Source organism: Cherax quadricarinatus, chromosome 71 (genome assembly GCF_038502225.1).
Source record: "Cherax quadricarinatus isolate ZL_2023a chromosome 71, ASM3850222v1, whole genome shotgun sequence".
Taxonomy (NCBI): domain Eukaryota; kingdom Metazoa; phylum Arthropoda; class Malacostraca; order Decapoda; family Parastacidae; genus Cherax; species Cherax quadricarinatus.
Window position 1 is genome coordinate 8,709,505 of NC_091362.1, and position 27,808 is coordinate 8,737,312.

General features: G+C 39.1%; 1 protein-coding gene across 1 annotated transcript in view; it reads left to right on the top strand.

Annotated features, from left to right (window-relative positions):
• Positions 1-2,689: 2,689 nt before the first annotated feature.
• The window catches only part of Vha55 (V-type proton ATPase subunit Vha55), a 54,639-nt gene continuing 29,520 nt past the window's right edge, over positions 2,690-27,808 (top strand). Inside the window, exons 1-3 of the mRNA XM_070100014.1 lie at positions 2,690-2,849; positions 19,080-19,306; positions 21,368-21,539. Of these exons, the coding sequence (XP_069956115.1) occupies positions 2,774-2,849; positions 19,080-19,306; positions 21,368-21,539 (475 nt within the window). The 5' untranslated portion in view covers positions 2,690-2,773. The remainder of the gene's footprint in view (positions 2,850-19,079; positions 19,307-21,367; positions 21,540-27,808) is intronic.

Here is a 27,808-nt window from a genome sequence, read left to right on the forward strand (position 1 = left end):
AAGCCACTGTGTGGCAAAAAATTCCAGAATAAAGATACCCAAATGTTGCAAAAATGTCTAATTTATCAAAACCAATACTTACCTATGTCCATTCTAAATCTAAATTTTATCTAAGTTAAATCTGCTATTTCTGGTTCTTACCTGATTCGATATCCTCAGTGTTTTATTAACATCACCTTTGTTGATGTCCATTATCCACTTGCACACCAAAATCACTTCGTATGAAAGCAACATCACCCCAGTGAAAAGCAGGGGCGCCACTAGCACGATAAGAGACAACAAAGTAAGTGTCAGGGGCCCAAGACTGTTCAACTGCCTACCAGCATACATAAGAGGGAGGGACTACCAATATACCCCTGGCTATCTTCAAGACGGCGATGGACAGGTACCAGCTGGTCAGTACTTGACCAGCTGGTCTGTGGTTCGTACGTCAGGTTGCGTGCGGCCAACAGTAACAGCCTGGTTGATCAGGCCCTGGTCCACCATGAGACCTGGTCACAGACCGGGCAGCGGGGGCGTTGAACCCCGAAACCCTCTCCAGGTAAACACTTGGATGATATCTCCCCTCATTCTGTCTCTCCAGAGAGTGGAGATTCAAGGCTGTAAGTCTGTCTTCACACGGGAGATTCCTTATACAGTGAATCATTTTTGTCATCCTTCTCTGTATGTTCTCCAATGAATTTATATCTATTTTGTAGTAAGGAGACCAAAACTGAGAGGCATAATCTAAGTGAGGTCTCACTAGTGATGTATAGAACTGGACTCCTCTTACTTATACTTCTTGAAATAAATCCTAGTAATCTGTTAGCCTTATTGCGCACACTTAGGCACTGTTGTCTTGGCTTTAGATTTCTGCTTACCATGACTCCTAAGTTGTTTTTCACACTCGTGTGATCAAACTCTATATTATATAGTTTGAAGATTAACACACATGTGCAAGACACATTTTTCCACATCATGTCGGTATCGCCATACCATTTCTCAGTTGAGTATCTTTACTGATGAAACATTTCGTCTACAGCCGAAATGAAAATACCCAAATGTTCCTCATGTGTCTTAATCTTCAATTTGTCCGTATTTTATATAATTTTCAACAATCATTTAGTTTATAACATCGAGGGTTATTTTTATTCCCTAGAACTAGGACTTTGTGGGTTGGGGTTTGAGAAAGACCTGCCTAGTATGGGCCAATAGGCCTGCGCCAGTGTTCCCCCATTCTTATGTTCTTATGTGTTAGGGTATCATGTACTTCTAGACATTTTTTGTACAATGACCAGAATATCATCAACGTATCTCATACCTGTAACTGACCTAGAGATGGTATTTAGGATCCGTCTGGATTCTAGGTCCTCCATATATAAATTGGTCAGTACTGCACTAACAGGTGACCCCTTGGCTATCCCGAACAGTTGTTTATTCTTGTTTTCAAATCTAAAACAGTTATAACGAACACCTAGTTTGACGAAGCTGACAAAATCCTGGCAAGATACCGGTAATTCTACCCTCAACTCTTCAGAAATGTCTCTATCCAGATTCTCTTCCTTCTTGAGCGAGTGTGACTTGGACCTGCCTAGCATGGACCAGTAGGCCTGCTGAAGATTAAGACACATGTACAACAGTTGGGTGTCTTTATTGATGAAACGTTAACATATTAATCTTTGTTTCTACAAGCACATGCACAAGGTATACAAGCCTGACATACTACTATGTAGAAAGCCGCTTGTTATGTAGAGCATTTCGGGCAAATTAAGTCAGTTTTGTCCCAGGATGCGACCCACACCAGTCGACTAACATCAGGTACCTATTTTACTGATGGGTGAACAGCGACAACCAGTGTGGGGAAACACGCCCAGTGTTTTCACCCTTGCCGGAAATCGAACCCGGACACTCAGCATCTAAAGCAAGAGCTTTTGCCACCAGGTCACGGCTTACAGTAGGTTTCTTCAGTCAAATATAAAAGGAACAGTAGTACTGAAATGAAGATGATGTAATCAGGCCATCAACCTTGGAGAAAAAGCATTTGATGTGGTCAGGATAACATCGGATAGGCTTGTGTTTATCAAATTTTGTGGCTCTCTCATAAAAAATTCATTTTGATCTTCGACTCTCAGTCTGGTTAGCGGCTTGCTAAAAACTGAGTCATATTGGGACTTGAGTAGCTCACTCATTTCCTTGCTGTCATCTGTGTAGGACCCAGGCCTATGGCCAGGCCTATGGCCTGGTACGGTGGCCTGGTACGGTGGCCTATGGCCTGGTACGGTGGCCCGTGGCCTGGTACGGTGGCCTATGGCCTGGTACGGTGGTCTGTGGCCTGGTACAGTGGCCTGTGGCCTGGTATGGTGGCCCTTGGCCTGGAGACAGTGGCCTGTGGCCTGGTGGCAAAAGCTCTCGCTTCACACGGTGAGAGTCTGGGTTTGATTCCCGGCGTGTTTCGTTACACCGGTTGTCCATGTTCACCCATCAGTAATAATGGTACCTAGGTGTTAGTGGACTGGTGTGGGTCGCATCCTGGGAAAAAACTGACCTAATTTGCGGGAAATGCTCAGAATAACAAGGGGCTTTCTATATAGTAGCATGTCATTGATGCCAGCTAGGCCTGTATACCTTGTACATGTACTTGTAAGAATAAAGATATTATTATATTATAGTTATAAGGTCGAGCTTAATTCAAAGTTAGCGGGTGATGGTGTGTTGTGCGCCATGATGGGATCGAGAGTGTGAGTGAAGGTTCGATCCCAGCACGGCGCACCTGGCATTGATCAGCTGACATCATATGACAGAGGCGCAGACGCTACCACACCGCACCGACGCTCACACAACCTTCTCCATACACCTCCAACCACTATCAGGTCTGTATTTGGATAAATATACTTGCTATGGTGTTATCGGTGAGTCTTGAGTGAAGTAATGAGGTGAGTACTGGAGGAAGTAGACACCAGGATCAGTGTATATGACAATGATGGTGGAATTGTGCATGTTGAGAGTAAATTTGTTGATGTTGGTTTGTTCTGTGTTGGGGATGGAACCCTGGCTTTATATATGTAAGAACATTATTACAGTGTCATGGCTTGAAGTAAGACATCTGAACTTGTAGGTACACTAAATATATCACTGTCAGGTATGTTAGTGATTAATAGTACGTCAGTAACTTACTGTTGAAGATTATCTCTCTTTGGCTTCTTTACTTCATAATAACTTAATAAAGTACCAGAATATATTTTGCAGTGTTGTGTTAACTCATCAGTCTCACTCAGCTTGTTATAGTAGATCAGTCAAGTCTACTTCATCTTAAGCGAGTCGAGGCTTGTTGAAAATTATATAAAATACTGACAAATTAAGATACACATGTGCAACAGTTGTGTATCTTTATTAATGAATGTTTCACCTACACAGTTAACTTCTTCTGTCACATATAAAGGGCGTTAATGTTGAAGTTTTATAACTGTAGTACAAGTGTGCCTCTGGCAAGACAGTGAAGGAGTGAATGATGGTGAAAGTTTTTCTTTTTCGGGCCACCACCTTGCCTTGTGGGACACGTCCCATGTGTTAATAAAAAAAAAAATTGGGGGGGATTATTTTTTGTAAAATTTTAATTTGTCTACAAAATGAAAATATAAATTAAGATATTTAGTTAGATGAATTGACTATAATGTTCCTTTGTGTCACAGGGGTGAGTCTACATGCCAGAGTATAGTTTTAAACTCTTAATAGGTCAGTTTATTGTTACCGGTCAATGAAATATCATACGCTTCCACCTTCGACAATAAAGGTATCTTTATTTATTGTATGTTAGGTTGGGTTATGTTAGATTGTTACGTTACATTATTATTTCTTATATTTGCACAAATGAAAACCATCTCAAATACACAAGCACATCAATTTGGTATCATATAGCTTAAAAAATAATACTGAAATGGGACCAGGAAATGAAGTAGGTGTTTCTCTACTTACATTGGGGTTAGGTTCCGATGAAACCACTGTAAATTGAAAATATTGCACGATATTATAAATAAATATTGTCACTGAGTAAGTAAATAAACAAATAATTATTGTAACTAAATACCAGTATTGAATGGTACGTTATTTTGACAATATACTCTCACCTGGGGAATAAAACACTTCAAGAACCAATTGTCAAACAGTGCTAATGTCATCCAGGCTCTCTTGTTATAGCAGTAATAGATGGAAAGTGTATGCTTGCTCACATTCTTGAATGCTCTGGAATTCTTCGAGTGGTAGATTAGGAAAGGCTGTAGTTTAAAACCTGCAACATTTCCACCCAGAGGCAGCATAACACAATTTTTGAAAGCCTTGACTTCCGGCATCATAGTCGAAATATACTGTAAGTCGAACCACTGTAAAGTGAGGAGCATTTGTACACATTCACTTTTTCTGATATATAGCAGTAAGTTTATTCAGGTATACACAATACACTTACATAGATTATCTAACATAGCAGCACATGTGTAGTGAACTTAGGATAACCCAAAATAGTCACTTATTTAAGTCAGTGACTTATTTCTATTGGGGTCCTTTTGTTAGCTTATCACTAATAATTTAATTCTTTGTTTAGGTTAAATTGCCATTAAATTCCTGATCAGCCGGGCTGTGGCTCGTACGTTGGTTTGCGTGCAGCCAGCAGCAACAGCCTGGTTGATCAGGCGCTGATCCACCAGGAGGCCTGGTCACAGACCGGGCCGCGGGGGCGTTGACCCCCGAAACTCTCTCCAGGTAAACTCCAGGTAATATTTGCTCAAAACATAATTGTCCATTGTACAATTCAAGTACTGGAGAGTTTGCATAATATGCTGTTGGTAAGTTCAAATGCTGTTTTGCATAATATCGCTTAAAAACAGTTTGCATAAATTAGTAATTTTCACATTTTTTGTATATACGTAGTAGTATGTTGGTGCTTTTGGTTATAAAATATTGTAGGGGTTCTGATTGGGTAATAAACCAAATAGTAGGAAGGTGGGAATATTCAATTTTTAAAAGATATTCCAGAGGATGGGTAATACCTCCCTGTAACCACCGGTCTGCTATACAGGCTTTTAACCCTTAAACTGTCCAAACGTAGATCTACGTTTTTTCAACATTTGAAAGTACGTAAAAAAAAGTAATCTTTTCTTTTTTTAAACTTGAAAAAGTGTAAAAAAAACTTTGATAAGTGTTTTTTTTGTTATACTGTATTTGAAAATATGTAAAAAAACATAGATCTACTTTTCGACCACTATGCATGTGAACGTAGATCTTCTTGGACAGTTTAATGGTTAATAAGTCTGATTCAGTAAGTAACCCCAGAGAGGGCTTTGATACCTCAAGTCCTTAAGGAGGGGGATTTGCCTTCCAAACAATAATCAGTCCTCCCTCTTGCCATAAGCCAACAAGAGTCTTCAATAAAGGTATGTAATAGTGATTTAAACGTTCATTTATTTTATTTAGTGCTCATTTTATTATTATTTATTAACACATAGGCCGATTCCCACCAAGGCAGGGTGGCCCGAAAAAGAAAAAAACTTTCACCATCATTCACTCCATCACTGTCTTGCCAGAAGGGTGCTTTACACTACAGTTAAAACTGCAACATTAACACCCCTCTTTCAGAGTGCAGGCACTGTACTTCCCATCTCCAGGACTCAAGTCTGGCCTGCCGGTTTCCCTGAATCCCTTCATAAATGTTGCTTTGCTCACACTCCAACAGCACATCAAGTATTAAAAACCATTTGTCTCCATTCACTCCTATCAAACACACTCACTCATGCCCGCTGGAAGTCCAAGCCCCTCGCACACAAAACCTCCTTTACCTCCTCCCTCCAACCCTTCCTAGGCTGACCCCTACCCCGCCTTCCTTCCACTACAGACTGATACACTCTTGAAGTCATTGTTTCGCTCCATTATCTCTACATGTCCAAACCACCTCAACAACCCTTCCTCAGCCCTCTGGACAACAGTTTTGGTAATCCCGCACCTCCTCCTAACTTCCAAACTACGAATTCTCTGCATTATATTCACACCACACATTGCCCTCAGACATGACATCTCCACTGCCTCCAGCCTTCTCCTCGCTGCAACATTCATCACCCATGCTTCACACCCATATAAGAACGTTGGTAAAACTATACTCTCATACATTCCCCTCTTTGCCTCCAAGGACAAAGTTCGTTGTCTCCACACTCCTAATTGCACCGCTCACCCTTTTCCCCTCATCAATTCAATGATTCACCTCATCTTTCATAGACCCATCCGCTGACACGTCCACTCCCAAATATCTGAATACATTCACCCCCTCCATACTCTCCCTCCAATCTGATATCCAATCTTTCATCACCTAATCTTTTTATCCTCATAACCTTACTCTTTCCTGTATTCACTTTTAATTTTCTTCTTTTGCATACCCTACCAAATTCATCCACCAACCTCTGCAACTTCTCTTCAGAATCTCCCAAGAGCACAGTGTCATCAGCAAAGAGCAACTGTGACAACTCCCACTTTGTGTGATTCTTTATCTTTTAACTCCACACCTCTTGCCAAGACCCTCGCATTTACTTCTCTTACAACCCCATCTATAAATATATTAAACAACCACGGTGACATCACACATCCTTGTCTTAGGCCTACTTTTACTGGGAAATAATCTCCCTCTTTCCTACATACTCTAACTTGAGCCTCACTATCCTCATAAAAAAACTTCACTGTTTTCAGTAACCTACCTCCTACACCATACACCTGCAACATCTGCCACATTGCCTCCCTATCCACCCTGTCATACGCCTTTTCCAAATCCATAAATGCCACAAAAACCTCTAGCCTTATCTAAATACTGTTCACTTACATGTTTCACTGTAAACACCTGGTCCACACACCCCTTACCTTTCCTAAAGCCTTGTTCATCTGCTATCCTATTCTCCGTCTTAATCTTAATTCTTTCAATAATAACTCTACCATACACTTTACCAGGTATACTCAACAGACTTATCCCCCTATAATTTTTGCACTCTTTTGTCCCCTTTACCTTTATATAAAGGAACTACGCATGCTCTCTGCCAATCCCTAGGTACCTTACCCTCTTCCATACATTTATTAAATAATTGCACCAACCACTCCAAAACTACATCCTCACCTGCTTTTAACATTTCTATCTTTATCCCATCAATCCCGGCTGCCTTACCCCCTTTCATTTTACCTACTGCCTCACGAACTTCCCCCACTCACAACTGGCTCTTCCTCACTCCTACAAGATGTTATTCCTCCTTGCCCTATACACGAAATCACAGCTTCCCTATCTTCATCAACATTTAACAATTCAAGATATTCCCTCCATCTTCCCAATATTTCTAACTCTCCGTTTAATAACTCTCCTCTCCTATTTTTAACTGACAAATCCATTTGTTCTCTAGGCTTCCTTAACTTGTTAATGTCACTCCAAAAACTTTTTCTTATTTTCAACAAAATTTGTTGATAACATCTCACCCACTCTCTCATTTGCTCTCTTTTTACATTGCTTCACCACTCTCTTAACCTCTCTTTTTCTCCATATACATACTCTTCCCTCCTTGCATCACTTCTACTTTGTAAAAACTTCTCATATGCTAACTTTTTCTCCCTTACTACTCTCTTTACATCATCATTCCACCAATTGCTCCTCTTCCCTCCCGCACCCACTTTCCTGTAACTACAAACTTCTGCTGAACACTCTAACACTACATTTTTAAACCTACCCCATACCTCTTCGACCTCATTGCCTATGCTCTCATTAGCCCATCTATCCTAACTGCCTCCTCTTTTAGTTTATTAACCTTCACCTCTCTCTTCCCTGATGCTTCTATTCTCCTTGTATCCCATCTATCTTTTACTCTGTGTAGCTACAACTAAAAAGTGATCTGATATATCTGTGGCCCCTCTATAAACATGTACATCCTGAAGTCTACTCATCAGTCTTTCATCTACCAATACATAATCCAACAAACTACTGTCATTTCGCCCTACATCATATCTTGTATACTTATTTATCCTCTTTTTCTTAAGATATGTATTACCTATAACTAAACCCCTTTCTATACAAAGTTCAATCAAAGGGCTCCCATTATCATTTACACCTGGCACCCCAAACTTACCTACCACACCCTCTCTAAAAGTTTCTCCTACTTTAGCATTCAGGTCCCCTACCACAATTACTCTCACTTGGTTCAAAGGTTCCTATACATTCACTTGACATCTCCCAAAATCTCTCTCTCTCCTCTACATTCCTCTCTTCTCCAGGTGCATACACGCTTATTATGACCCACTTTTCGCATCCAACCTTTACTTTAATCCACATAATCCTTGAATTTACAAACTCATATTCTCCTTTCTCCTTCCATAACTGATCCTTCAACATTACTGCTACCCCTTCCTTAGCTCTAACTCTCTCAGATACTCCAGATTTAATCCCATTTATTTCCCCCCATTGAAACTCCCCTACCCCCTTCAACTTTGTTTTGCTTAGGGCCAGGACATCCAACTTCTTTTCATTCATAACATCAGCAATCATCTGTTTCTTGTCATCCGCACTACATCCACGCACATTCAAGCATCCTAGTTTTATAAAGTTTTTCTCTTTTTTAGTAAATGTCTACAGGAGAAGGGGTTACTAGCCCATCGCTCCCGGCATTTTAGTCGCCTCATATGACACGCATGGCTTACGGAGGAAAGATTCTTTTCCATTTCCCCATGTTTATGTAAAACTATAATTAATCTTTAAAAAATGTATTTTTTGTTAATATTTTTGGTTGTCTGGAACGGATTAATTGTATTTACATAAATTCTTATGGAAAATATTGCTTTGAATTTAGGCTGACCTTCTGGAACGGATTAAGGCCGAAAAACGAGGTTCCACTGTACAGGTCCGCCATCACAAATCCGGCAATCAGTTATTCGGCACTAATTTTGGCTAGCATAATTTCAAATTTCCAGGGTCGCCACACCAACCTGCTGGTACGGTACTGTTTGGTGGTGCTACTTGCTGCATAAGTCATTCCAATTTCTTTTTCTCCATTTATTGTTTTAACCTGCTTACTAAAGCCCTAGCCATGGTTCCAATGAATAAAAGAAATGCTTCACATTATGTAAAGCACTTACACAGTACATTATCCATTAAAGATAAGGTGGCTTTGAAGCCACTGTCGGTTGCCATGAGCTCAGTCTCATGAAGCAGGAGAATATGCTTTATTATTACGCTAATGTCAACACTACAACTTATTTGCCTATCACAGTTGATTTAATATGACGTAAGAAACAATATAAGTAACATGAAACATGTTAAATACTCCTGAATGAATAATAATTGGCATAACACCGAGCAGTTCAACAGAGTTATGAAGAGGATATGGTAAACAAATACAGTGGACCCCCGGTTAACGATATTTTTTCACTCCAGAAGTATGTTCAGGTGCCAGTACTGACCGAATTTGTTCCCATAAGAAATATTGTGAAGTAGATTAGTCCATTTCAGACCCCCAAACATACACGTACAAACGCACTTACATAAATACACTTACATAATTGGTCACATTCGGAGGTAATCGTTATGCGGGGGTCCACTGTACCATGGTGGCCCGGTGGCCTGGTGGCTAAAGCTCCCGCTTCACACACGGAGGGCCCGGGTTCGACTCCCGGCGGGTGGAAACATTTCGACACGTTTCCTTACACCTGTTGTCCTGTTCACCTAGCAACAAATAGGTACCTGGGTGTTAGTCGACTGGTGTGGGTCACATCCTGGGGGACAAGATTAAGGACCCCAATGGAAATAAGTTAGACAGTCCTCGACGACGCACTGACTTTCTTGGGTTATCCTGGGTGGCTAACCCTCCGGGGTTAAAAATCCGAACGAAATCTTATCTTATGTTCTCCTATCCTTGTCATGGTGGCTTATATTAGAGAAAACGGAGTGTAGCACAGGGCTAACTATGATATACACTCGTACTCCACCATAAACATGAAACAAAAAAGTTATTTTCTTTCTATAGATGATCACACATTGCAGCATGTGTGTAGAGAACCTAGGATAACCCCAAAAATGTCAACATAGCTTATTTTTAGTACCTGGCTTGGGTTAACCATATATGATTTTTGGTAAATATTCGATTCCCAGCCAGGGTAGAAACATTAGGCGTGTTTCTTTACACCTGTTGTCTGTTTACCCATCAGTAAATGGGTACCTGGGTGTTAGTGGACTGGTGTGGGTGTTATCCTGGGACACTGACCTAATTTTCTTGAATTACTCAGCATAACAAGTGCCTTTCTATACAGTAGTATGTCACTGATGTCAGCTAGGCCTGTATACCTTGTACATGTACGTGTAGTTAATAAATATTATTATTATTATTATTATTATTATTATTATTATTATTATTATTATTATTATTATTATTATTATTATTATTATTATTATTATTATTATTATTATTATTATTATTATTATTATTATTATTATTATTATTATTATTATTATTATTATTATTATTATTATTATTATTATTATTATTATTATTATTATTATTATTTTTATTTTATTTTGTTATTATTTTGTTATTTTGTTATTTTGTTATTTTGTTATTTTATTTTGTTTTTATTTTGTTATTATTTTGTTATTTTGTTATTATTTTGTTATTTTGTTATTATTTTGTTATTTTGTTATTATTTTGTTATTATTTTATTATTTTATTATTTTGTTATTATTTTGTTATTATTATTATTATTTTGTTATTATTATTATTATTTTCTCAGTTGTTTCTTGGGTTATCTTATTCAAACTTGGGCAATGTATGATGGAAAGATACTTCTTCACGTACACCAAAAATGAAAGAAATCAGACCATAAATAGCGGAGTTCACTTCTCAGCCATTAGCGGCCGCTTAGCGGTATATTTTTGTATTGTTATGGTTATATTCTCATTTTTTCGGTCTCATTTGATAGAATGAAAGATACATTACAGAAATAGATATGATTTTGATTGCTTTCATGACGAAAAGTACCTTGAAATTGCGCTCACAGTACCGAAAATGTTCTATTCTTTAGCGAAGCTCAAGAGTAAACAAATGACGTCACCGTCCAATACCTGTCCGCCTGCCAGTCTAAGTTCCAGTACAGAGTCAAGGATGGATTGACATTATTTATGCAATTATTACAATAATGCAGCAGTCTGCATGACAGTAAATCTTATATTTTTTTTTTTGGAATTTTTATTTACAAAAAAAAAAAAAAAAAAAAAAGGCAAGCAAAAGTAATATAAGAGGGGCTGGAGCCGTGACTAATGAACAGAGAAAATGTTATTTTAGTGCCAGTAATGTCTGCATTGTTTATTCTGGACCCTATTTTGAAATTGGCATCTGTTGAAATTTGTGTGAAATCGGCCAAGTTGCCAATTTCTGACCACTTTATTGGATAGTTGAAATAAGTGAATGGGCGGTTTCTTGTACTCGGTTAACAGACTAGAAGTAAATAAGTTTATTCAGGTATACACAAATACAGTTATATAGATTATCATACATAGCAGTGTATGCATAGAGAACCTAGGATAACCCAGAAAAGTCAGACAGTGACTTATTTCCAGTACCTGGCTTGGGCTTTCCATATATGATTTTTGGTAAATATTTTTTTTTCTCGGTTGTTTGTTGTGCTATCTCATTGAAACTTGGGCAATGTATGATGGAAAGATGCTTCTTAACATACAACAAAAATAAAAGACGGACGATAAATAAGGGAGTTCACTTCTCGGCCATTAGTCGCCTCTTTGCAGTATATTTTCGTATGGTTTTTATGGTTGTATTCTTATTTTTTGGACTCATTTGATAGAATGGAAGATATATTACAGAAATAGACATGATTTTGATTGCTTTCATAATGAAAAGTACCTTGAAATTGAGCTCAAAGTAGCGAAAATGTTTGATTTTTGCCGATGTTCAATGAACTGTGTAAGTCAAGTTGGTTAATTTTATTAAGTGTATTCTAACCTAACCACTGTAATTCGGCAAACTCAGTAATCCGGCACACTACAGGTCCCAATGATGCCGGATTTGTGATGGAGGACCTGTATTTTATTATTAGGATTTAATGCCATACGAGAACTTGGGTCATGGAAACACGCAGCACGGCATCTCAGTGTCGAGTATCTCGGACTCCTTCCTACAGCTACCCAGAACACTAGCTTTCACTGTCTCCAAGACTATATACAGTGGTCCCTCATTTATCGTCGTTAATCCGTTCCTGGAAGTGCAACGATTATCGAAATAGACGATTTTCGAATCAATTTTCCCCATGAGAAATAATGCAAATACAATTAATCCGTTCCTGTCACCCAGAAGTATTAAAACAAAAAAAATTTTTACGTGAAATATAGTAGTAGTACATAAAGAATACAATGGGACATGATGAAACATTAACAGCACAACACTTGCCTTTATTGGCGATTCTTCTTAGTGTATGGAAGACTGGAGGAGGAGAGATTGGATTAGTTACTGTTTGGAAGGGGAATCCCCTTCCATCAATACCTCAGGTACCAAGTTTTCTTCTGGGGTTACTTCTCTTCTCTGTTTCTTAATGCCACTAGGACCAGCTTGAGTCACTAGAGTCCTGTCTTGCAAAAAAAGTTTCCAGAGAGCTCTGTTTCTGGCTTCTCTAAAACTTCCCAAAAATGGGCCAAGACTGTCACTGTACAAGTTGCCAATATGGCTTGCAACATCCTTCTCAGGGTGATGTTTCTCCATAAATCTTTCCATCCTACCCCACATTTCAAAAATCTCCTTAATTTCTGAAGAAGGCACCTTCTTCCATCTCTCTTCCTGCTCTGCAGGAAGATTCTGAGCTGCGATCTGTTGCTGTTCCTGCTGAAGCTCTTGCAGCTCCTCAGTGGTTAGCTCTTTGTTGTGGTCCTCCACCAACTCTTCCACATCCTCCAAACTCGCATCCAACCCCATGGAACTTCCCAATGCCACAATAGATTTCACAACTGACATAGGCTCATCAGGGTCAGCCACAAACTTTTCAAAATCCTTCTTGTGGACACAATCTGGCCACAATTTTCTCCAAGCAGAGTTAAAAGTCCTGGTAGTCACTCCCTCCCAAGCCTTACCTATAAGGCTTATGCAATGGAGGATACTGAAGTGTTCTTTCCAAAAGTCTCTTAGGGTCAAGTGAGTGTCTGAGGTCACATTAAAGCACCTTTGAAACATTGCTTTGGTGTCGAGTTTTTTAAAGTTTGAAATGACCTACTGGTCCATGGGCTGGAGGAGAGGAGTGGTATTCGGGGGGCAAGAACTTTACTGTGATGAACCCAAACTCCTGCAGAATTAGGTCATCAAAGTTTGGAGGATGAGCAGGCGCGTTGTCCATTACTAGGAGGCACTTGAGATCCAATTTCTTTTCCAGGAGGTCATTCTTCACACTAGGGCCAAACACTTCATTGAACCACTCGACGAAAATTTCCCTTGTGACCCATGCCTTATTATTAGATCTCCAAAACACGCACAATTTACTCTTTATAACATTGTTTTTCCTGAACACACTGGGATTTTCAGAATGGTACACTAGTAACAGATTCACTTTGAAATCCCCACTAGCATTAGCACAGAACATGAGCGTCAGCCTGTCTTTCATAGGCTTGTGTCTTGGCAGTCCCTTTTCCTCCCGAGTAATGTAGGTCCTCTTTGGCATTTTCTTCCAAAAGAGGCCTGTTTTGTCACAATTGAACACTTGTTCAGGTTTCAGTCCTTCAGCCTCTATGTACTCCTTGAATTCACTTATGAATTTTGTAGCTGCAATTTTGTCTGAACTGGCAGCCTCACCATGCCTTATCACACTGTGTATGCCACTATGGTTCTTAAATCTCTCAAACTAACCTTTGCTGGCCTTAAATTCACAAATATCAGTATGTACTTGTTGCAGGAAATTTCTTTACCAGATTGGCATGCAATTGCCTAGCCTTCTCACAAATAATCGAAGTCATAAGACTATCTCCTGCTAATTGTTTCTCGTTTATCCACACCAATAATAACTTCTCAACATCTTCGAGTACTGGTGATCTCATTTTTGTCAGCATATTTACCCCCTTCTCAACAACAGCTTCTTTGATTTCCTTTTACTTGGCCACAATGGAAGATATGGTTGTACGGGATTTGTTACACATCCTGGGCAGTTCGGCCACACGTATGCCACTTTCATATTGTTCAATGATGCTTTTCTTTAATTCAGTCATTTCTCACCTTCTTTACCAAAGGCTTGGCATTAGGAGCTTTCTTTGGAGCCATGGTAACTTATTTAGCACTTGCAAGCACTAAAATGGATGGAATATTATGAAATATTTCGTATGAAGTGAGGGGACTGTCGCTCACCGGTAAACAATGGCACACTGGCTGGGAAGGGAGGCCGGGGTGGCTCAGAGCCGTGAGTACGTGTCCAGGATGAACGATGATTAGCGAGCCAATGTTTGGACGAAAATAACGCGACGATTTCTGAAAAGGACGAATATCGAGCCCAACGATTATCAAGGGACCACTGTATTTGTACAGATTTGCACTTGATTGTGCATCCCATAGTACAAGATGTCGGCGAAAAGGAAGATCTTCACTTCAAGGATGCACCAAGAAAAGGAAGGCTCTCGATCTTGAGGTGAAAAATGAAGATTATAAATGAGTATGAAGCTGGTTAGAAAGCGCAAGTGATAGTCGATGACTTGAAGTTTGCGCATTCTACCATTCCCACTATCTTGAAGGATAAAGATAGTGAAAGAAGCAGTGAAATCAACAGGATTTCAAGCCATAATAACTAGGCAGCAGAAGCATGATAAAGATGCCCAAATTAATAAAAACTGACATTATATAGAGAGGTACAGTGGACCCCCGGTAACGATGTTTTTTCACTCCAGAAGTATGTTCAGGTACCAGTACTGACCGAATTTGTTCCCATAAGAAATATTGTGAAGTAGATTAGTCCATTTCAGACCCCCAAACATACACGTACAAACGCACTTACATAATTGGTCACATTCGGAGGTAATCGTTATGCGGGGGTCCACTGTACTGATAAAAAAAAAAAGTGACCACGACCATAACGGAAAACGTTACGTGCCTGAAGGGTAACTATAGAAAATCACTCTTACCCTTTGCAGACTGAAAAAATATGATTTTCTCAAAAAAAAAAAAAAAAAAAAAAAAAAAAATCTCAAGCAATCGGCCACGCACACGTTTCCTGGAATATCTCGGAAGTAAGTCATTGACCTATTTCATGTAGTATTACCATTAATAATAAACAGATTGAAAGGAATTTCCCAACAAACATAAAACTGAATGTTTTAATTTTGGGTGGTGACATTTTTGAAGTGTCAGTAAGGGGTGATTCCTCGATTAGCGACGAAATCGTTTGCTGACAGGGTCTTAGGCCCCTAACTCCGTCGTTAAGTGAGGAGAGGCTGTAATTGTATAAATAACATCAGTGCATTTGTGAACGTATGATAAATCCACCAGTTGATGTGTATTGGACGTGTGACTTCATTTGTGTACTCTTGAACATTGGCAAAAATTGAACATTTCTGCTACTTTGAGCTCAATTTCAAGCTATTTTCAGCGTTAAAACCAGTCACAATCATCTCTATTTCTGTAATATATCTTTCACTCTATCAAATGAGACCAAGAAACCACGAATAAAACTGTAAAAACCATATGAAAATACACCACAAAGTCGCTGTTGTAATCCAGATGCATGGTTGCCGTTTTTTATGCATTGCATGCTGCAGGATTTTTTATGGTGCACACTTACCACATAGATCCATTCTCTCATCTAGGCCCAAATTTACCACTCACAGCTTACCTGAGTGAGCTGAGCTCATGACGTACAGCTATGGCTTGGACTCTGTGGACAAAGCATAGATCTATGGCTTGGATCCTCAAAGGGTTAAGAAATCTTACAGTAGACAAGAATCTCAGGAAGAATTAAAAGCTATAAAGGAAATTGAAGAAAACACAAAATACTACTACAGTGGACCCTCGACCAACGATGGCATCGATTAATGATAAATCCGACTAGCAATACATTTTACCGCAAAAATTTTGCCTCGACTAGCGCTAAAAAACTCGACCAACACTATTCGTTCTGTCTGAGACGCGTCCACTTCTGGCCAGTGTTTACAAGCCAGCCAGCCACCGCGGTCGCTTCCAAGCATACAATCGGAACATTTCATATTTTCACAGCCTTTTTAGTTATTGCACCTGCAAAATAAGTCACCATGGGCCCAAGAAAGCTACTAGTGCCAACCCTACAGCAAAAAGGGTGAGAATTACTATGGATATGAAGAAAGAGATCATTGCTAAGTATGAAAGTGGAGTGCGTGTCTCCGAGCTGGCCAGGTTGTACACAAAACCCGAATCAACCATCGCTACTATTGTGGGCAAGAAAACGGCAATCAAGGAAGCTGTTCTTGCCAAAGGTGGAACTATGTTTCCGAAACTGAGATCGCAAGTACTTGAAGATGTTGAGAGACTGTTATTGGTGTGGATAAATGAAAAACATAGCAGGAGATAGCATCTCTCAAGCGATCATATGTGAAAAGGCTAGGAAGTTGCATGACGATTTAATTAAAAAAATGCCTGCAACTAGTGGTGATGTGAGTAAATTTAAGGCCAGCAAAGGTTGGTTTGAGAGATTTAAAGGGAAGGGAAGTAACCCCGGAAAAGGACTTGCCACCTCAAGTCCTAATGGAAGGGGATTCCCCTTCTAAACACTAAGACCATCAACACTCCCCTCCTCCCATCCCATCAATCATCACCTGATCTTCAATAAAGGTAAGTGTTGTGTAACTGTGCATGTCTTCTTCAGTTTGTGTGTATTAAAATTAATATTTCATGTGGTAAAAACAATTTTTTTTCATACTTTGAGGTGTCCTACACGGATTAATTTGATTTCCATTATTTCTTATGGGGAAAATTAACTTGACTAACTATAATTTTGACTAACGATGAGCTCTCAGGAACGAATTAATAGCGTTAGTCGAGGGTCCACTGTATTCTTATGCAAAATCTAAGAGTAAAACAACATCCAGTATTAGGGCCCCTGCTTAGGCAGATGGGACCTACACAGACGACAACAAAGAAATGAGAGATACTAAAGTCTCAATACGACTTGGTGTTCAGCGAGCCATTATCCAGACTAAGGGTCGACAATCTAAATGAATTCTTTATGACCGAGACCTAAAATTTGGCCATCTCAAAACTCTGATATTATCCTAACACCACAAGACTTGGAAATGGCAATAAATGACATGCCCACCCCCTCAGCCCCAGTCCCAGACTCGTGGAACTCCATGTTCATCAAGAACTGCAATGCGCCTTCAGCATTCTATGGAGAGTGAGCATGGACATGGATCATCCCACACACACTAAAAACAACAGACATAGCCCCACTCTATAAAGGTGGCAGCAAAGCAGTTGTAAAGACCTACAGACAGATAGCATTGACATCCCATATAAAAATCTTTGAAAGGGTTCTAGGAAGCAAGATTGCCAACCACCTAGATAACCATCGGTTACACAACCCAGTGCAACACGGGTTTAGAAGTTTACGTGTTATTTGCCTCCAGGTTTATCTAATGCTGCTTCCTTCATATTCCTAGGGTCTGTTGTGATGTGGAGCTCACTTGCAGGGTAGCATCCCAACAGATACTTCAATCAGATTCTGGGAGCAGATCGCTATTGATACTTACATCTGCGAGCTGCTGCTGTTGCATTTGATAAACCTGTTTGTCTGTTCAATCACTTTGTGTCTTCAGGAGTTCAGTAAACTCTTATTTCAATGTATTTCTTTCAGTTTGTGTTTCGATCTTTTCATTTAGGGACTTAATTGCGTTGTCCATTTCATTCACTTTCTCGTTGACACTTCTGACTGTATTTTGTAAGTCAGTTTGGATTGCTGTAACCTTTGTTTGTAATGATTGCTTATCAGCAACCACCTTAACTACTGGTAATTATTCAATCTTGTTAGTAAGAGTGGTTTCATATTTGGTAAAAGGCTGTCTGAAGGGCTTCATATTTTATGTTCATGCAGAGGGAAGAGGCTGATTAGCAGAGATTTTTCTGGTGATGGTCCTCTGATGTTTTAGTTTATCCATAAATCATTTGAATAATGTCTGGGTGGTGGTCAGGATACTCCTTGATCTGTTCTGATTGGTGGTATAGCTTGCCTGGCAGCGGAGCTGTTATGGTGGGAGGACAAGATGGGGCGAGCGCCAGGTCAATTTTTGGTAGTTATTTGGCTAGATACAGTTTACTTGACACAGGCATCTTAGGTATCCACATATTGGACAGTAGTAGGCCATTCTAAAAGACCAGGGTTTTAACCCTCCCTCCCCCCCCCCCCCCCCAAAAAAAAAAAGAACTAAACAGCAATGCTGCTGCCTGCTTGAGATTGAAGTGTGGGTTGAGACTGGGCTGATTTAAAAAAAAAAAAAAAAAAATTAAAGAAGGTTTAGGGGTGTGGAGAATCCAGTGATGACATTTTAAACAAAATTCTCTTATTTGTTTTCAGTTTACGGGTTGTGCACCAATTTAGGAGTCACGTGCCAGTTTAGGGGTTGTTTCAGTAAAGAAAATGGGCATTAAGAAAAAAGTGAAAAAAGCTATTTGTACATGGCTTGCTGTGCAGGCAAAAAGGTTTTCTAAATAGCTGCCATTTGCTGCTTGTGTATCTTTATCAAGTACAATTAGTAATGATCCTGGATGATTGAATTCTATGAATTAGTAGCCCTGTTAATTTTGAGGTCCTACTTTATTTTACATTTGACCTTGTTCATGATTAATTTTAAATATTGTAACCTCTCTTGAAGTGCTACACCTAAGGTTTTATAAATTATTGAAAGCACTATGATTGTGAGACTTGATTGATTTTAAATTGCAATTTATAAAATGCAGTACTGTTTATGCATGCCCTGTACATTACTAGCTAGCTCCAGTACAAATTTACTGAATTCTATCACTGTCGGGGGGAATTAGGTTTTATTAAATATCCTTGGGTTTATTTGTTAAAAAACAGCTTAATATTTTTGACGTGGGTTTCAGAAATGACGAGCCTTGGCCACCTGGACCACGTGGCTGCTGTGAAGCGGGACTACATTGCACAACCACGTATATGTTACAAGACGGTAACGGGTGTCAATGGTCCACTGGTTATTCTGGATGATGTCAAGTTCCCCAAATTTGCTGAGATTGTCAATCTTCATCTGGCTGATGGCACTGAGCGTAAGGGACAAGTGCTGGAAGTGAGCGGCTCTAAGGCTGTTGTCCAGGTACAGTGTTCTCAGTGATGACAGATTTACATTCATATTCAGCTCTGACTTTTAACTTTTTAATACTATTATGTATGATCTTGTTTAAGTTGTGTTCCCAGTATTTCACTTTGAGTCATTTTTTACCCTGAACCTATTTTTTTCAACAAGTCGGCCGTCTCCCACCAAGCCTGGGTGACCCAAAAAGAAAGAAAATCTCCAAAAAGAAAATACTTTCATCATTCAACACTTTCACCTCACTCACACATAATCACTGTTTTTGCAGAGGTGCCCAGAATACAACAGTTTAGAAGTATATATGTATAAAAATACACTATATCCCTCCAAACCGCCAATATCCCATACCCCTCCTTTAGAGTGCAAGCATTGTACTTCCCATTTCCAGGACTCAAGTCCGGTTATATAAAATAACTGGTTTCCCTGAATCCCTTCACTAAATATTACCCTGCTCACACTCCAACAGCTCGTCAGGTCCCAAATACCATTCGTCTCCATTCACTCCTATCTAACACGCTCACGCACGCTTGCTGGAAGTCCAAACCCCTCGCCCACAACACCACCTTTACCCCCTCCCTCCAACCTTTTCGAAGACAACCCCTGCCCTGCTTTCCTTCCCCTACAGACTTATATGCTCTCCATATCATTCTACTTTGGTCCATTCTCTCTAAATGACCAAACCACCTCAAACCTTCTTCAGCCCTCTGACTAATATTTTTATTAACTCCACACCTCCTAATTTCCACACTCCGAATTTTCTGCATAATATTTACACCACACGTTGCCCTTAGATAGGACATCTCCACTGCCTCCAACCGCCTCCTTGCTGCAGCATTTACAACCCAAGCTTCGCACCCATATAAGAGTGTTGATACTACTGTACTTTCATACATTCCCTTCTTTGCTTCCATAGATAACATTTTTTGTCTCCACATATACCTCAATGCACCACTCCTTTTTTCCTTCATCAATTCTATGATTAACCTCATCCTTCATAAATCCATCCGCTGACACGTCAACTCCCAAATATCTGAAAACATTCACTTCTTCCATACTACTCCTCCCCAATTTGATATCCAATTTTTCTTTATCTAAATCATTTGATACCCTCATCACCTTACTCTTTCCTATGTTAACTTTCAACTTTCTACCTTTACACACACTCCCAAATTCGTTCACTAACCTTTGCAGTTTTTCTTTAGAATCTCCCATAAGCACAGGATCATCAGCAAAAAGTAACTGTCACTTCCCATTTTGTATTTAATTCCCCATAATTTAATCCCACCCCTCTCCTGAACACCCTAGCATTTACTTCTTTTACAACCCCATTTATAAATATGTTAAACAACCATGGTGACATTACACATCCCTGTCTAAGACCTACTTTTACCGGGAAGTAGTCTCCCTCTCTTTTACACACCCTAACCTGAGCCTCACTATCCTCATAAAAACACTACAGCATTTAGTAACTTACCACCTATTCCATATACTTGCAACATCTGCCACATTGCTCCCCTATCCACTCTATCATATGCCTTTTCTAAATCCATAAATGCAATTAAAACTTCCCTACCATTATCTAAATACTGTTCACATATATGCTTCAATGTAAACACTTGATCTACACATCCTCTACTCATTCTAAAGCCTCTTTGTTCATCTGCAATCTGTCTTGCCTCTAATTCTTTCAGTAATAACCCTACCATACACTTGTACTCAGTAAACTTATTTCCCTATAATTTTTACAATCTCTCTTATCTCCCCTTCCCTTTATGTAAAGGAACTATACATGCTCTCTTACTTCTTACAATATTTTTGTCTTTGGATTATAGTGAGTGGTGAATATATTTATTGCAGGAAATCTGAATAATTGAATAGTGGGTATAATTGAAAACCACTGTATTAGCTAAATACCGTAAAGTGAAGTGCTGTAAAGTGGGGACCTCTTGTATACTGTACTGAATCATGTGATGTACAGTATCTGTTTAGTTTTGAGAGTTCTTTGGATTTTTGGCAGTCTCTTATTGTGCCTATGGCATTATTTCATGGTTTTTGACTTTGCAGGTATTTGAAGGAACCTCTGGTGTGGATGCCAAGCACACTGTATGCGAGTTCACTGGTGACATCTTGAGGACTCCTGTTTCTGAGGATATGTTAGGGCGTATTTTCAATGGTTCTGGCAAACCTATTGATCAGGGTCCTACAGTGTTGGCTGAAGACTTCCTCGACATTCAAGGTAAGTCAGACATGCTCTCAGCATTTCATTACCTATCTGAAAGTTGGGCATGTCAGGGTCTCATTTTATTTTTTGCCCATTACGTTCTATCTAAAATATAACAAATTAGAGCAGTGCTAGATAATTTTTTTTTTTCATTCATCCCATATTGAATAAATACCATCTCTTAACCCTTTCAGGGTTTCGGCCGTACTAGTACGGCTTATGCACCAGGGTCCGTGACGTGCTAGTACTCATAAATTCTAGCGCCTTCAAATCTAGTGAGAAAGCTGGTAGGCCTATATATGAAAGAATGGGTCTATGTGGTCAGTGTGCACAGTATAAAAAAAATTCTGCAGCACACAGTGAGTAATGAGAAAAAAAAACTTTGACCATGTTTTTGGATTAAAACAGCGACTTCGCACTGTATTTTTGTATGGTATTTATTGTTGTATTCTAGTTTTCCTGGTCTCATTGTATAGAATGGAAGACATATTACAGAAATTGAGATGATTTTGACTGGTTTTACAATGAAAAGTACCTTGAAATTGAGCTCCGAGTAGCAGAAATGTTAAATTTTTACCAAAGTTCAAAAGTAAACAAATCATGCTAAGCGTCCAATACACGCCAACTGGCGAGTCTAATATTCTTTCACAAGTGCGCAGATATTATTTATACCATTTCTACACTAATGTAGTAGTCTGCATAACAGTAAGTCTTCTATTTTTTGTGGGAATAAAAATTCAGAATGGAAAGCAAAAGAATGTAAGAGGGGCATGGGGACATGACTAATGAACAGAGGAAATGTTATTTTAGTGCCAGGAATGACTACCTTGTTTATTCTGGATACTATTTTGAAATTAGCATCTTTTGTAATTTGTGTGAAATTGGCAAAATTGCTAAATTCTGACCACTGTATTGGATAGTTGAAATCGGTAAATTGGTGGTTTCTTGTACTCATTCGATAGGAAAAATGCAGTTCTAGAGAAAGTTATGACTTTTATCGACTAGTACATTGGAATTGGCCGAAAATAGAGGTCTCGACAATGTTTACGCCGATGCGTAAACATTGTCGAGACCTCTAACTTCGTGAGAGCATAATTCTGTAAGTTTTCCATCAAATTTCATACTTTTGGTGTCATTATGATTGGGAAAAGATTTTCTATCTTTTCATAAGAAAAAATAATTTTTTTTTTTTTTTTGAAATTTGGCCGACCCTGAGAACAAGTCTCGGAGAGGGCCTGTGGACCCTGAAAGGGTTAACAAATTTTCTGTTATTCTTTAACCTGTCAGAAGTAAATTAGTACATTTCATACTGTATTTATGTGCATCTGTAACTGAATAAAATTACTCACCCTCCCCACAAAAAAATCAGTGAGTTCAGATGACCCTCCATATTGCAGCATCCTCTCCTGTCCTTTAGAGTACATATATTGCATCTACTACAACTGGGACCTGAGTCTGGCTAATCAGTTTTTCCTGAATCCCTCTAAATTTGTTGCCCTGCTCTTGCACTAGCTACATATCACGCCATAAAGCCACTTGTTTCCGCTCTGATCTGCCATGCTCTCAAAAATCCTGGTGGGTGTTCATGCCCCTAGCACTCAAAACCTGCTTTACCCTTTCTCCTCCAGCTTTCCTGGGATGACACCCTATTTCTTCCTTCCACCCTAGATTTATACAGTGTACCCTTAGTCATTGTATGCTGCTCCATTCTCTCAATGTCCAAACCATCTCAACTCATCAGTCTTCAGTTTTATACTTTTGAGAATCCCATACTGTCTTCTAATCTCCATGCTCTGAGTTCTTGGATGCATACCTTATCCACTGCCTCCATCTTCCTCATTAAAACATTCAAAACCCATGCCTCAGACCCACACAAGTGTTGGTATCCCTATACACTGGTACTGTTCCTCTTTTGCTGCTTTCATTTAAATCTTTCTACAGATGACTCAAAACATCGCTCACCTTTTTTTCTTTGTCTGTTCTATAATATCTATGATTAATAAGAAAAAACAGACATTATTTTTAAGGATAAATAATCCAAAATTCTCCATTGGGCATTGGTGAAGAATTCTTTCTCTGTAAGCCATGTGTGTTGTAAGAGCAACTAAAATGCTGGGAACAAGGAGCTAGTAATTCCTGTATAAATTACTTCCTCTTTCAACAAACCGGTCGTATCCCACCGAGGCAGGTTGGCCCAGAAAGAAAAACGAAAGTTTTTCTTTCTAAATTTAATAATTTATACAGAAGAGGTTACTAGCCCCTTGCTCCCTGCATTTTAGTCGCCCCTTATGACATGCATGGCGTATGGAGGAAGAGTTCTGTTCCACTTCCCCATGGAGATGAGAGGAAATAAAGAGCTATTGGTAAGAAAATAGAAGAAAACTCAGAGGGGTGTGTATATATGCTTGTACATGCATGTGTAGGGTGACCTAAGTTTAAGTAGAAGTAGCAATACGTACCTGAAATCTTGCATGTTTGAGACAGAAAAAAGACACCAACAATCCTACCATGTAAAACAATTACAGACTTCCGCTTTACACTCACTTGGTAGGACGGTAGTACCTCCCTGGGCAGTTGCTGTCTGCCAACTTACTACTTGGGTGTATAAATTACTAAATGTAAAAAAAAAAAAAGTTATGAAAGCATTTCTTCTTTATCGGGTCACCGTGGTTCCATGGGAAACAGCTGTTGTTAAAAAAAAAACAGTGGCATAAAAGGCACAACATGTATCACAAAGATGTTAAAAGAGAAGACAGTATTTCAGCACAAGCATTTCTGGGTGTAGTAGACAAGTCAGATTTTGATAAATTTAGTAGTTTGATACTTAGATTCGTCAGAAGAATTGAAAGAAGTTTGTTAGCTATGGTTTCCTAGTTTCACATATTCAGAGTTCATGCTCCACCATGCTAAGTGCTGGTGTAGGATGTATGTTCCAAGGAATTGAAGCTGTATTTTCCTTGGATCAAACTTGTTTATTTCCCAGGTGCTCTTGAGCCTATAGGTGTAACACATCCTTATGAAATGTGCTGTAATAATAATGGTTTTGTGCACCTTAGGAAGGATTTATGATCTAGGTCTAATATACCAAACTGTCACTAATGCCAAGAGGTTAGCTCCCACCTTCTGAATGTTGAAAAATCTCTTCTATGAATGATATCACATATAAATTAGAGAAGAAAATGTAGTTTTACAGAAAGGTTGTCTATGGATATGAGACAGAAAAGACTGAGTGCTTGAGATGGGGATAGTTTTGTCACTTGGTGAACTACCCTTCATGTATTTGGATAGTCTCCCAATATGCATGCAAATTTTCTTTTAAAATCACTTAATTCCATAAAGATGCATTGGGTGATGAAGTATGCTAACTGTCTTGTAATACTTTGGCATAATTCTTGATGTGATAGCCTTAGCTTGTCCCATATCAGATTATCCATTGTCCATTTTTATTTTACACGTGTTTTTTTTTTTTTTTTAACAAGTCGGCCGTCTCCCACTGAGGCAGGGTGACCCAAAAAAAAGAAAATCCCCAAAAAGAAAATGCTTTCATCATCATTCAACACTTTCACCACACTCACACATTATCACTGTTTTTGCAGAGGTGCTCAGAATACAACAGTTTAGAAGCATATACGTATAAAGATACACAACATATCCCTCCAAACTGCCAATATCCCAAACCCCTCCTTTAAAGTGCAGGCATTGTACTTCCCATTTCCAGGACTATATGAAAATAACCGGTTTCCCTGAATCCCTTCACTAAATATTACCCTGCTCACACTCCAACAGATCGTCAGTTCCCAAATACCATTCGTCTCCATTCACTCCTATCTAACATGCTCACGCATGCTTGCTGGAAGTCCAAGCCCCTCGCCCACAAAACCACCTTTACCCCCTCTCTCCAACCCTTTCGAGGATGACCCCTACCTTGCCTTCCTTCCCCTATAGATTTATATGCTTTCCATGTCATTCTACTTTGATCCATTCTCTCTAAATGACCAAACCACCTCAACAACCCCTCTTCTGCCCTCTGACTAATACTTTTATTAACTCCACACCTTTTCCTAATTTCCACACACTGAATTTTCTGCATAATATTTACACAACACATTGCCCTTAGACAGGACATGTCCACTGCCTCCAACAGTCTCCTCACTGCTGCATTTACCACCCAAGCTTCACACCCATATAAGAGTGTCGGTACTACTATCCTTTGATACATTCCCTTCTTTGCCTCCATAGATAACGTTCTTTGACTCCACATATACCTCAACGCACCGCTTGCCTTTTTTCCCTCATCAATTCTATGATTAACCTCATCCTTCATAAATCTATCCGCCGACACGTCAACTCCCAAGTATCTGAAAACATTCACTTCTTCCATACTTCTCCTTCCCAATTTGATATCCAATTTTTCTTTATCTAAATCATTTGATACCCTCATCACTTTACTCTTTTCTATGTTCACTTTCAACTTTCTCCCTTTACACACATTCCCAAACTCATCCACTAACCTTTGCAATTTTTCTTTAGAATCTCCCATAAGCACAGTATCATCAGCAAAAAGTAACTGTGTTAATTCCCATTTTGAATTTGATTCCCCATAATTTAATCCCACACCTCTCCCGAACACCCTAGCATTTACTTGTTTTGCAACCCCATCTATCAATATATTAAACAACCATGCTGACATTACACATCCCTGTCTAAGACCTACTTTTACCGGGAAGTAGTCTCCCTCTCTTCTACACACCCTAACCTGAGCCTCACTATCCTCATAAAAACTCTTTACAGCATTTAGTAACTTACACCTATTCCATATACTTGCAACATCTGCCACATTGCTCCTCTATCCACTCTATCATATGCCTTTTCTAAATCCATAAATGCAATAAAAACTTCCCTACCTTCATCTAAACACTGTTCACATATATGCTTCAATGTAAACACTTGATCTACACATCCCCTACCCACTCTGAAACCTCCTTGCTCATCCGCAATCCTACATTCTGTCTTACCTCTAATTCTTTCAATTATAACCCTACCGTACACTTTTCCTGGTACACTCGGTAAACTTATTCCTCTGTAATTTTTACAATTTCTCTTGTCCCCTTTCCCTTTATATAAAGGGACTATACATACTCTCCGCCAATCCCTAGGTACCATCCCCTCTTTCATACATTTATGAAACAAAAGTACCAACCACTCCAACACTATCATCCCCTGCTTTTAACATTTCTGTCATGATCCCATCAGTTCCAGCTGCTTTACCCCCTTTCATTCTACGTAATGCCTCGCGTACCTTCCCCACACTTACATTCTGCTCTTCTTCACTCCTAAAAGATGGTATACTTCCCTGACCAGTGCATGAAATTACCACCTCCCTTTCTTCCTCAACATTTAACCCTTTGAGGGTCGACAGGCCCTCTCCGAAACTCGTTCTCAGGGTCGGCCAAATTTAAAAAAAAAAAAAAAAAAAATTCTCTTATGAAAAGATAGAGAATCTTTTCCCGATCATAAGGACACCAAAAGTTTGAAATTTGATGGAAAACTTACGGAATTATGCTCTCGCGAAGTTAGCGGTCTTGGGGATATTTACACATCGGCGATTTTGCCCACTTTGAGCCACATTTTCGGCCAATTCCACTGTACTAGTCGACAAAAAACATGAATATTTCTCTAGAACTCTATTTTTTCTATCGAATGGGTGCAAGAAACCACCCATTTATGAAATTCAACTATCCAGTACAGTGGTCAGAATTTAGCAATTTTGCCAATTTCATACAAATTTCAAAAGATGCCAATTTCCGAATAGGGTCCAGAATAAACAAGAAAGACATTCCTGGCACTAAAATGACATTTCCTCTGGTCATTAGTCATGTCTCAAGGCCCCTCTTATATTCTTTTGCTTTCCACTTTGAATTTTTATTCTCACAAAAAATATAAGATTTACTGTTATTTAGACTACTGCATTAGTGTAAAAAATGGTATAAATATTATTGGCGCACTTGTGAAAGAATATTAGACTCACCAGTTGACGTGTATTGGACCATTGGCACCATTTGTTTACTTTTGAAATTTGGTAAAAATCGAACATTTCTGCTAATTTGAGCTCAATTTCAAGGTATCTTTCATGGTAAAACCAGTCAAAATCATCTCAATTTCTGTAATATGTCTTCCATTCTATAAAATGAGACCAAGAAAACTAGAATACAACAATAAATACCATACAAAAATACAGTGCAAAGTCGCTGTTTTATTCCAAAGAAACGGTCAGTTTTTTTTTC